Source organism: Typopeltis vanoorti, chromosome 9 (assembly GCF_054136105.1).
Source record: "Typopeltis vanoorti isolate ZY-2024b chromosome 9, IOZ_Tvanoo_1.0, whole genome shotgun sequence".
In the NCBI taxonomy this organism is placed as follows: domain Eukaryota; kingdom Metazoa; phylum Arthropoda; class Arachnida; order Uropygi; family Thelyphonidae; genus Typopeltis; species Typopeltis vanoorti.
Window position 1 is genome coordinate 70,839,650 of NC_143557.1, and position 13,775 is coordinate 70,853,424.

Sequence of the window (13,775 nt, forward strand, 5' to 3'; positions counted from 1 at the left end):
AATTAGTACGGTAAGGTTATTCGTCTATAATTTTCAGGATTAGGGATCGGATTATCAACTGTTACAGAGAAATGAGTGTTTGAAACGTAGAATTAAGGGAATTAGAGTGGATGTGTTCATAGACGAGAAAGGTTACCAGTAGCAAGTATAGTAACACTAACTACGAAACTGTGTAGCTAGACATATCAAAAATAGATTCGTTGCATTACAATTGAGGATTATGTTCGTAAGCACATTTAGCATAGCAGTGCATTACCAAATTAATATATTTTAGACTCTAGATTAAAATACACAAGAAAGATTAATATATACACATATAGGCTTGAATCCGTAACATATTCAACATAACAGTACATCAACAAATTAATGCAATTTACACACAAGAATGTATCATTCATAAAATTAATATAGATATATTATGAGTTATCCAATCCCATTCAAAGGTATGCGACCAAACAACTCTTCTTAAATTGAAAACTATGCTATATATTTTCCGAATAAATAACTTTTAAGTTAAGTTAGCTTTGCTGTTCACGTTTTGGAACTACTCTTTGATAATTTTCACTTTGTGTATTGATGTCGTTCGTTTAACATTCAAATCTTTCTTTTAGAATCATTTCATCGAAACAGGGAAACCAGATAAGAGTAATAAATGAGCAATCAAAATACAGACATGGATGACGAAGTAATGAACACAAAGATAACTCAGGCAGTTTAATTTTATTTCCATGATAACACTTTAAGCACTAGATCACGTACACGTATATCAACGAAAGCCACCACCACAATACCTGCATTTGACGTTCTTATCTTATCGAATATACTTATAAAATATAGATTACATCTATGTGTACTTTTTTAATTTAAAACCGGTCATTTATGATTACGACACTGAATATTGATAAGCACATCCACGGTTTTTCGCCCTATAGGCATAACAAATGCGCACATAAAAAGCTATTGCGAAGCCAATGAAATGCACTGATGATGTTTAGGTTTACACTTGTGTTATCTATTAGTTCTGGGCTATTGAAAGTCATCCCCATTTGACATTCTTATTTGGATTTTCTTTCTATCACTGCAGTGTTAAGTTCTCTATGGTAATGTTGGATTTATCCATCACACTTTTTTGTGGATTTTGACTTTATATCTAATATAATCTAATTTTATAAGGATGTGGACCTATCATTACAAAAATGTTTATGAAGAAATGCTGATAACAATACAACAAGCCTCGTCTGCTGCCGATTATTTTACGGCTAAGTATCACATCCGCTTTATTTCCAAGTCAAGTTTATTATTATATACCAAATTTCAAAATTGATTTGTCCATATGAACACGTGCTCTCAAATATGATCACTCGAACAACAACAAAATACAGTCGTAAACGTCATGGAAAGCCATCTAACTTAACTCATTTACTTCCATTGTTCGCATATGTAAGAAGATGACAACGCTGTTAGAATGACGTCAATTCTATTTTTATAGATCTATAGAAGAGAAAAGCAAGCACAAGGCGGATAATGCATTTGCAACAATCGAAACGAATTCAAGTTGGATTGAACATTGCCGATTAATCTGTTTGTGATACGCATGTAAACAATTTGAAGTTCTAGTTCGTACTATTTATGTGATCTGTATTAATTTCATGTATTCACTTTCGCCATTTCCATCAGCTAATGAATAAAGGTACGTTGCGTTGCTATGGTAACAAGCTAATCAGATGGGATTATTGGGAGTACAAAAATAAACACGAGAAATATTGAAAGCTTGTGTTTGTGTGATCTCGAAATGCATATCCGTCTTCGATACTTTCCATTTATAACCATTTATTTCTGTTTTAATTGTATATAAATAATTTCTGATATAAATACCAGAAATGTATTAGTCACTGTGCAAATAGATTCATGAAACGAAATGCTTTAGCTAATACACTGCTGTTGCTTGTCACTGGTGCAATGAAGTCTGTGTCTATTTTAAAAATAAAATCAATTTAATTTGTTTTAAAGACGTCTAAATCGTTCATCAGATGTTGTGAATTTTCGACAGTCTCTTCCTTCATTGCCAAAGTTGTCGTCCTTGTAAGAATGGATTTCCGGAAGTCTTCTCATCACTCTGTTTTCCTATCTTCTATCATTTCGCTGTCACCTGCTGGAAGGCAGGGGAAATTCCAAGTCGTCTTCAGGTCTGGGAGTTGCAACCCATCAATTGGCAACTGGCCTTTCGCAGAATTCTCTCATCAAACGAAGCCGAAATACTAGGAACGGGCCAACAGCGTGTTCCAGTAGATATATATTCCGATGCACGTTTCACACTCTCTAGAAAGTCGACATTTTCCCAGGATTCCAAAGTTTACATGTCTTACATGTAATCCTGAAGGTCTTTGTACCTTTTGGCATCTTCGTGATAAAAATAAGTAAAAAAAAAAAAAAAAAGGAACGCATCCATTATTTATTGCAATTTCGTTTTGATTGCTTTTTTGTGCCAGTTTAACTTTTCATACATTACTTTTTTTTCTGGTGTTGCAGATAGATAAATTCGTACAAATCCAACCTTTTATGAATTTCAGAACATCTAATCTATATTGAAATAATTTATTTTTTCATCATTCTTTTTTTTTGAAAAAAGTGTATACTTTAATGAAAAACTTGAGATATTAATTGAGATTTTAGTTCAAATAATTATGATCTGATTTTGAACAGTCATCTATTCATTTTGCTGCATTTTGAACCCGATATATCGGAATACAGATATACCTCGTTAAATTTGCTAAACCAGACATACTGTTGACTACCGATAATTTTTATACTAAATTAGCTTAGATTATTGCTAACTTCCGATGCAAATCTATATTTTGTACTAAATGGCTATTCATGCAAAATATAACTTCTGTCTAAAATGTATACAAATTATATTCAGGATTAATTATACTGTAAATAATTTTAGATTATTTATGGTTCCGTGTATCTTATTATTATTATTTTCTACTACAGACAGAACTCTATTTTCTTTGTTTTTTGCGCAGTTTTTGAATTTAGCATAGCAACATTGCAATTTACATAAGAATATTTTCAACTAAGAAAAAAATCTAAACCAGTATTTGCATTATTTATCGAAATGCTACTGGAATTTTGTGATGCCTGAAATATATTAATGGTAGCTTCTTTCTTAACACAATGTCATTCACGTTGTTCTTAAATTAGTTCTTAAATGATGTAAAATAGGATCGGAAATCGGATGATATAGATTTGTATCCCTTTAAAAAAAACTCGCTACAAATGCGCTCATTTTCATGCTACACGCGAAATGAATGTTAAAAAAAGCAACAAAGACTAACAATTAGCTTTTGATGACAGTTTACTGCGTATGAAATTCAAGAATAACATGGGATAGCCTCGTTCTTCAGTTTTTAACTGATATCTATATGGAAGTGTTTGAAAAGAACACCTCGGAAAGTATTCACTGAAATCCAAGCTATGGAAAAGGTATTTTGGAGGTACTGTCATCGATCTTTTCTCGATTTCGAAACCATCTAAATAACTTACTTTCTCCCGTCCCACACACGCACCCCTGCACCAGAAGTGATATTTTCACTTGACCAAACAACGAATTTGATTATCGAAATGATAACCGATCATTTTATCGAATCAAAATAAGCACGTTTTATTAAATAAACAGGATAGCGGACTTTTATATTAATTTTTGAAAAAAAAAAAAACCTTAAATATTCAAATAAAATATTTTTGAAAAATAAGTTAAAATTTAAGAAACAGATGTTTATTGGCAATCATTTTTCTGTTTACAAATTATATTTTAATACAAAACGTTTTATGATCCACTGATCATTTTGGAAAAATTAGTACTACTGTCCATGTAGTTGGAAAGGCATTGAATTCATACCGCACTGATAAAACTAGGTTTCTTTTCTTAAAATTCAGCAAACAGGCGCCTTGGGGGATAAAAGTGAGAGAGAGAGAGAGTCCGCCCTAGCTTTCCCGACTGATGCTCAGTTCCTAAAATTATGTCGTAAGTTAGGTGGTGAGAAATACTGAATGTTACCAATGCATGTTTCACTTCTTAGAACTGTAGTTCGGTGTGGTGCCACACCGAACTACAGCTGTGCTTACAATCCTATTTGGTTTATGAAGTCACAAAATTTAGCAAATCGCATCAAATATAACAAGAAATTTCCCATAAGACATTTCTCAATAACAATAATCAGTTAACACGATCCATCCAGGACATGATAGCTTGGTGGTGTTGAATCATTCTACTTGAAGCCTTTTCCGGACATGTTAAGTTGTAAAAACAGTTTCCAAATACAAATAAAGGTTAATGAACTGGCCTTTTTGTTTCTTTTAATTCATTCTTAATGCACCATTGAATTAAACAATCAAAATTTAGTTTTGATGTTTCCCTCAAGAATGGGCTTCATCAACTGCTGCTTATATCAATTCAAGCATTTCGATTTACTTGCTTACCGACACACACACACACACACACACAAAGTGGCAAATGAGATAAAAAAAAATAGTTTTGATTTCTGCAATAAAATAGAAATAACGTAAACGTCTCATTTAAAAGTAGACAATTACTACCCCCCCCCCCCCAAGGAGATCAAAATAATATTCCGTAATTTTAGCTGAATAAAAGCAAACACAGCAATCTATAAGCATCTTGAATTATAATACAAATTAAAAACTTTAAATAAATGCTGTTAAATGAAAATATATAAAAAAAGTTTAATCACTAAAACATGAAATATGTCTAAAAAAAACTCTCAAACGCTCCTCTCGAAACCGAAGATAGAATCCTCATTCGGATGAACAAATGGTTAGAATAAATCTAAAATTAAAGAAGCAAAAAACAAGTGAAGAAAAATCAATATCCGATTATATAACACGAGTTAGATGTACGGAAAATGAGTGAGAGAAAAAGAGAGCAGTTTTTGATAACTACAGTGTCAATACATCAGTAATAATTAACTTTCTCAATATGAAAAAAGAAAAGAAAATAAGAAAATTTACAACAGAAAGGGTTAAACAATTCATTCGTTATTTAGAAATAGTAAGAACAACTTCAAATAAATAATGCGCCCAAATAAAATATAATATAAAAGTTGGGAGTATCTTAGTATAATTGCTGTGTTCACCTTATCTTAAGATCGAGAAGTCAAGTCGAACATGAAAAAAAAGTAAGCTAGGTAGAATATATATGTTGTAAGGATAACACAAATAAAACCTCAAATCTAATGAATTTAATAAGAGACCACTGCCATCTATTTTGACACTTGTGAGACCAGGTTGATTATGTTCGTACCTGAGCTTCAGCATATATATACACGAAAAAGGAGGAATGAAAGCAAACCAATAAATATAAATAGATGAATATGCTGTAATAATATCCCAGATATCTACCATAAGTTCCTTAAGAATGCGATGATATTTTCTTGAATAGACATACCAAAACCAAAGTCTCTTTTTTTTTCGAATTATTTTATTCGATACAGTATTCACTGCTGAATTTCTATTATCTAAAAAGATATCAAAGAAAACCTTTGTTGTTGTTGTTGGTTTGCTGCTGTTTCTATTCTATGGTTGGACTAATACATTCTCTTGGTAATCCCACACAGAATGATAGATACATGGTATGCATATTGTTTCAAAGAGAATAATTCATTTAATTACGATAATCACCTTCCTTTCGAGGATGTCTGTGATGTTGAACCGTATTTTACATCAGACAGAAACATCTCAATGAAACGATGCACATTAGTATGCCAGATCTAAACAGCAATATTACAGAAAAAAAGTAAAGTCATGTTGCTATCAGAACTAACACTCAAAAGGATTGGAATGAAAGCAGAAGTCGAGAAAGTAAGAGAGCTGAGTGAAAGAACGGAAACAAACCTAGAAGATAAAATAGTCTTCCAGAGAAAATTGTGTTCTTTAGCGTTCTCTCTGTTTATTCAAGTGAAAAACTCCATCACCTTCTATCTACAAATGAATTAATCACGTGTCTATTTCCTGACGCTTCAGCAATCATTTCCATTGAAATCCCTGTTGGCGTTTGGCCCGACTCCGACTGCTGCTGAAATTATGCGGAATCGCCCCTCTCTCTCTCTCTCTCTCTCTCTCTGTCTCTCGGATTACCTGCGTCTGTGGATGCTGGAGCGATACACACACACACACACACACACACACACACACACACACACACACACACACACACACACACACACACACACACACACACCTCCGACGTTGCCGCTGACGAATTGCCAAGTATGACGTCATTCGGCCACGTGGTTGGGAGGGGAGAGATCTGCCAGCATAAATGGGAGAGCGTTGGCTCCTCGCGCTTCATACCGTCCTCTTGTTTTTAAAGGCAGCAGTGAAGACCTCGTCCTAAGCCTTATTATATAGTCGACTTGCTGCGAGAGAATCTTTCCACTTGGACATCGGTGTATTATGGAAGCTTGATTCGTCCTCTACGACTGATACGCTTCGCAAATATCACGGAAGTCAAGTTTTCAAGATGACCAGAGATATTTCATCCCGTATGGAACCATCCGGTAACTGCTCCTCATCCACACACAAGTCCCTAATCATTCCCCGAAGTGCCTCCGATATCAGCTACACAGGACTGGCGGATATGCTCTATAAAAAACGCTACGGATACGATAGAACGCCATGTAATACGGCAGCTAATCGCTCGTCTACCGATCCAATTCTTCAGTATTCAGCGGAGATTTTATCGCCTCTCTCCGGAGCGCCAAAGGTCGATAGGGCGAGTCCAGTTACTGACCGGCTGTATTCCGAAAGGTCAGGAGTTCGTCAAAATTCGGTGAGGAAAATGAAGAAGGCACAGTCTCCAGGTTTAGAAGGACAGCCTCGTCAACGCGGAGTTAGCATCCCCAATGCCACCACGGAATCTCGCGTCTACCGCGTCCGTACCCAGCGAACGGTATCGAATCGTTCTCTACCCTTACCTGCAGATGAAACTGAAGTATCCCGCCTACGAAATTTCGCCGTGACCTCAAAGGGAGTGATTAATAGAGGAGATTCCTTCAGGTTCAAATCCATTTCGGATCCAGTTGTTGCTCAGAGCGAAAGTGGACAGACAAGTCCAACTTCCTCGGAAGGGGATGATGTAGAGAATTCAGTCATGTCTACCTCACCTCCTCGCGATGATCAAAGTCAGTTAGCAACAGAAAACAATCTTACAAAGTCTGTCGATTCCACAAGATATTCTGTACTAGTTTTAGGTTCATCAGATGTCGGAAAATCAGCAATGATCCATCAGTTCATGACTTCAGAATACATTTGTGATCATGACATTTCTCCAGGTAAGGTAATTGTAGCATGATAACATTATTTTATTATGAAATATTATGGAATATATAACATATATTGATATATAAATTTTTAAGGTGTTCTTCTAAAAAACATAATAAAAATTCTAGACCTTAAATCTTTTATTTTTACAAATTATTCTTCATGCATAATTTTATTACACTAATATTCTTTTAATAATTGTTGAAAATAATGAGAGAATTATTTCATGTGATTATTGCTCCCATATGTAAGACATAAAAACAAATGGCTTCAGTAAATAAATTAATATACATATATCAAAATAAATCATATTTCACATTAATATATTTTCATTGAGTATTTATCAGTGATATTTAAATATATATTTAAATATTTTCTTATATTTCTTAATTATTCAACAATATTTATAATATTAGTACTTCCGTAAATATTTATGTAGCAATCAATTCACATATCTTAATATATCAGTTCCTGAATATATTATATATATAATTATACAAGGCATGCTATTTCTCATTGGTTAAGTAATTAAAGAAATACCTACTCATCAAGTAATATAAATTAACGAAAAATTGCATTCAAATAGTGCAATACTTTGGAATTTACCCAAGTGTGATTGTCATTGCTTTGCGCAAATGAGTTGTCAGTAAGTTTTACTTCTGAGTCAGTTAGCAAGACGCGTGTAACTGTAAACAATGACGTCACTGCCAAACGACAGCATTTTTTGACAGTCACGTTTTTAGGCTCTGTGTGCATGTGTGGTGATACGTCAGATCTTGGCGCTTTAAAATAAATTCCTTTTTTTTTTTCGATTGAATTTATTTGTGGCGTACATTTATCAGTGTCTATAATATTAATATTTCTATTGATATTATATTATTATATTATTAATTAATATAATATAATATTAATATTAAATATTTTATGATTAATCTTGGTTGCATAGCTTACTTTACGCAACTGTTTATGGCATACTGCATGATCAAATAATATTTATCTAATGTATAATAAAATATATTATACTTAAGATTATTTAATATTATATGTTTAAAATAATAAATTTTAAAATATTCTTATAAATGAAATTTATGGAAAGTCAATAGCTTAAATGTTGATCAACAACTGGTGGCGCACATTTCAAACTTTCATTGCCTTAAATGTTTATGCAATAAATTCTTGTTTATTTATAATTTATAAATAAGCCAGTTACGTTCTTCCTGCTTTTTTAAGCATAAATTATGGCCACCAGTTTGATCACATGCAAAATTTCAGGATTTTTTTAAAATAAAAGATGCAGTTATTTTAATCATTTCTGTTAATAATTTTAATATTATTTTTATTTACAGATGAATGTAATGAGAAGTGTGTTGCCATTGTTTTAAATGGAGAAGAGTCGGAATTAGAATTTGTTGAACATCACCCATTTCGAAAACAGGCAGTGAGTATCAGTGTTAATGTTGAATAAACTTTTGAACAATAAATAAATATGCTTATTAATGTTGCATATTAGAAGACTCGTTTCGTTGTATTTTTTTTTTTTACGAACAATCGCTTAAGAAATACATTCCCTGCATTGATGATAACGATAATTATAAAAAAATAGACGACATCCTTGAGTTTGATGTGATGTTAGGGATTTCGACATTAATATTAATATATTAATATTAATATCAATGATTATCCAGTCAGTGTAGTTATTTCCACAGTTAACACCAGGGGGTAGCTAAGACAATAAATGGAATTACAGTATCTGCTGCGTTTAACTATATGTGTGTTCATCGGCCGATTTATATGCCAAGGGAGAGCACGACTACTGTAAAAAAAAAAAAATAATAATAAAAATATGTAAATTCTTTAAATATGCTTTGTGTCTGCGATGGGATTCCAACCGAAGTTTTCTTTTTACCGTACGACGTGTATTTTTCCGACTGCGTAATTGAGGCGCTCCTCCACTTCCTTATATTTCACTTATGTTTTTTTTTTTTTTTTCGCATCTTTCGTACATGGAATAACTAGAACCTAATGTGATGTGACTTATTAGTAATTTTAATAATGTGCAAAGAGAAACTAATTTGTATTTTCAACAAATATACTCAAAATATGTTAATAAAATAAATATTAATTATACAAAATTTAGTTCTAAATAATTAATATATAAATATTTAAAGTAATAAATTTTTAATTCACTATTTTTTTTTCATTTTGTTAATATCTTAAAACACCTTTTTATATTTTATAATTAGTAACTATAAAATATACAATAGCGAACATGCCTATCTAGGTGATTGATTCATTCAATCCAATACCCTTGGAGGGTAATGGATGGCAATGCTGTAGCTAATGAAGTTCTAACTGAGGCTCGGCTATTGCTGTTACCTTCCTGCCATGATCAGAGCTTCAATAGCTCAATAACACCTTATCCCTACACTGTCCTCTACAGATAACGGGGAAGATGAAAAACATTCTTGCTTCGCCCCTTTAAGCCAGTCTTTATAAGGATGCGTATCTAACTATTTGTACTTAAAGTATAATCGTTTTAAGTCAATTTTTTTTTTAGCAGATTAAATTTTTTCAGTTAAATTTAATTTTTTATAGACTTCACTAACTCAATTAAATAATAATGCTAGCAACTTGGCTGCGTATAGTGATATAACTTTTATCATTAAATCATTTTTAATATATCATTCACCATCATTTAAAAAAATAATGATTATATTTTTCTGTCTATAGAATGGAACACGTAGTAATGTTCCGAATCCGGATGCTTACGTGGTAGTTTATTCTGTCACCGACAGAGCTAGTTACTTGGAAGCAAAGCACCTTTTAGGCTTAATTCGTCAGTGGTATAGTGAAGAAGAAGATAAACCTGTAATACTTGTGGGAAACAAAACCGATCTTGTTAGACTGAGGACAGTCAATACTGAAGGTAAGTTTAATTAATTCTGGAAACTTTCTAATTCTGAGATACGTAACAAACCAAAATACGAAAAAAAAATAAAAATAAATAAATAAATAATGTAAAATTGTGTTAAAATTTGATATTAAAATGAAACGTATTATGGATCCAGCCATATTTTATAGCCAAATGCAGAAAAAAAACTTTTAAAAGGTTCCGAAAATTTACTAAATAGCTAATAAAAATATAACATTGTACATCTGAGATGCCTTGGTATACACTACTTAAAAGACTACAGCTCTTTCTCTCTTTCTTTTTAATAAAAGAAAGTGTTTTAATTAGTGCTTAAATTAGATATTACTGGATGACAGCTGTTTTTTTTTCGAATTATTAAAGACTAACAATGTCAAGGCAACTCCCATGCTGAAGTTTATATTCTCATAAGCTATTTGATATATTTTCGAAACTTTTTTAAGTTTTTCAATATTTTGCTATAAAATATGGATGGATCTATAATATCCTATATATTATTATCTCTTACTTCTGCCAAATTAATTATTTTGGCTCTATATTTAGTTATAATTTAATTTCACACTTAAAAATAAAACTTAATTTTGAATTAAATAAAGAAACTGAGATACGTTTAATTATCTCATAATTACCTTAATCGTCTTTCTTATTTTTTTTTAATTTTATTTTTGTATAGACGGACGTTCATTGGCTACAAATCAGGGCTGTAAGTACATCGAAACTTCAGTAGGTATCAATCACCAGATAGACGAACTATTGGTCGGCATTCTAGCACAGATCAGAATAAAGGCGAAACACCAGGAAAAACAGAGAAGGAAACGAGACAGCGAATCTCAAGGAAAGGGTAAAACACGCCACTTGGACTTATCATCTTGGAGAGCTAAAGGCGTCATTAAAAGAATTCTAAAGAAAGCTTATCCAAAATCAAAATCCTGTGATAATCTCCATGTGCTATAAATTTCATTCTGGAATGAATAAAAGTGTAGATATTTTGAAAATTGCAGGGTTGTGTGGAGGATAACGGTGCTCTAAGAAATCGATGAAATCTTTAAAAGATTACAACATATCCAACAGATGTTTCCACGTATTTTGAAAAACTGGACTGCCATATTTTCCTATATGTATATATTAAGATACGTGTACTTTATATATCAGTTGGAATTGTCATTGATATTTGTGAAATGATCGTTTTTTTTATTATTCTGAACTATAATTGTATAGTTCAATGTATATTTTGATATTATATTTGTTCTGTTAATAAGCGTGAATAGTCAAATATTTTTTAAGATAAATGAATGTCTGTTATTTGTATCTTTGCTGTTGTTTTCTATAATTGGTGCTAAAATATTTGAATTATACCCATCATACTAAATATTGAGAAAATATATTCTTATAACATTAGATGTTATCAACAATGTCTTCCTTGAGTATGACACTCATGTCATGTATGTTATATATTTGGTTGATACTGTTTTTGAAGTAAGACCAGATACATGAAGTATTTTGCTCAACAGTATTTTTATTTTATGTAAATTTCCGTCCTGATGAAAATAAATTTAGTAATTAAATATGTAGTCCAAGATTTTATAATGAGAAAAGAACACATGTAAGATGAACGTTATTTTTATTTTATTATTATTGTATACCAAAATACATGTGTACTATTTTCTTATACGAGAAAGAAATATAAATATTCTATGATACAAAACAATGTTTTTGTGACACTTTTTTTACCTATTTTTGTGTCCGAAACATAAATGCAAAAGATAAACCAGACCATTAACTGCAAAGAAACAGTAATTTTTCAAAGCGTGGTGGCGCTGTGGTTGCTAACAATGTTGACTTTATCTGAAACACTACAGAATGATATTTATTGTTTGAAAATAGTCTAGAAAGTACAGTGAGAAGTCCCACGAAATGTAGATGGAGGGTAGATTAGGGAAATAAGTAAAAATACATCCTGTGCAATTAATTAAATCTTAGCACACTAACCTCCTTTCTAAGGTAGGATTTTACACGCACCGTTTGACAGTGGTGTCCTAGTTGGATGCTACTTGATACCGCGACCCATTACTTTGCACAGGAAGGGCAGAAAAAGGGCCGATATAAACGATCTAATAAAGTCACTTGCTATATTTAGAATTCCCACGACAGAATGATGATCTTACTTTTACTTAAACGTACACAAAAACGAAAAACGTATCCTATTTTAGAATAGAAATAGTCTAGAAAGCATAACTAAAATATTAATTCAGAAAGAAACGTATTGTAACCACAGTTGACTGCAGTATTTACATCTAGTACATGTCTATGCTGAAGATCACGCGAAATTTATCTTTAAACAGACGTCTAAAGAAATGGATAATTTTCATTTGAATATACAATTTTTTTTGTTCAAAGACAAATATTTTTAAGTAGTCGTATAGCATGGGAATACAGAATCAAATTAACACCACTAGAGTACCACAGAAAAATTCATATTTGTGGATTTTTCTCGGGTACTCTAGTGGTGTCAATTGTGCAGCGAAAGTGATATATCACTTTCGCTACAGAATGGAGTTGTAACTTCATTATGCCAATAGAAGTATACCTAATAATATAGTTCTGTCTACATGTATCGAAGTAAATAAAAGACAGAATGGTGTCAATGATGTTTTGTAGCCTTAAGAATGTTTAAACAACCCTAGTACAGTGTTTTAATGAGTGATTGCTCCTTAGTATTTTCAAGAATAGTGTGCCAATTTTTCTGCCAACAGTCTAGTGGTTGCGATGCGATAGTTGTTGAGTGGTCCAACCTCGGACTACTTTTGAACGTTCACTGCACACTTTCAACAGATGAGCAAGAACAACTTGGCTGCTTTCAGCATGTCATTGGCAGGTCGTTTCCCTCTGCCTAATTTCAGGTGAGTAGTTCCTAATTAAGGACGACCTTAATCTTCAAGATTAATCACCTTTAAAAAAACAGACGACGTGCCAAGTAGTAGCTTATATACGTTTACTAGCTGTTGTGAAACTTTAGAACATCCATTGAAACCTGGCTATACTCAAATATTTCAGTTATGAATGAAACATTAAAAAAAATCTATTCTGAAAGATACATCATGAAATTGTGTCAGAAGAAAGAGCAGTAAGCTACAACTGAAAAAAAAAATGTTACTACGGTGAACAAGTAATAAAAGATGTGGCTCCCTTCCACAACAGTTTTTGTTGTTGTTGTTGTTGTTGTTGCTGCAAACCTATGGTACATTTAGACTGGAAGAATACGGGTATTTTTCTCTTTTTATTAATTTTATATTTTTTATGTTATTTACGTAGTCAGGAAACACTACTCTAGTGGCCAAACATAAAACCTTTACAAACCACTTCAGGCCTCTCGTAAGCAGGAAGGTGTTCCCTTCCTGCTTACTAAGTGTATCCCTTCTCACACCGGTTGAAGAAGGGATACACTTAGTGCTAAGTCTCAGTAACTTTGGTCCTTTTAGATGCGAACTCCATATCCCCATTATAAGAT

General features: G+C 32.3%; 1 protein-coding gene across 1 annotated transcript; it reads left to right on the forward strand.

The window, feature by feature from the left end:
- The first annotated feature begins 6,415 nt into the window (after positions 1-6,415).
- LOC150103135 (uncharacterized) lies at positions 6,416-11,756 on the forward strand. The gene is made up of 4 exons (XM_090398235.1): positions 6,416-7,349; positions 8,685-8,776; positions 10,069-10,264; positions 10,941-11,756. Exons 1-4 carry the CDS (start codon positions 6,539-6,541, stop codon positions 11,219-11,221), a joined length of 1,380 nt encoding a protein of 459 aa, XP_090254361.1. The 5' UTR covers positions 6,416-6,538; the 3' UTR covers positions 11,222-11,756.
- The last annotated feature ends 2,019 nt before the right edge of the window (positions 11,757-13,775 follow it).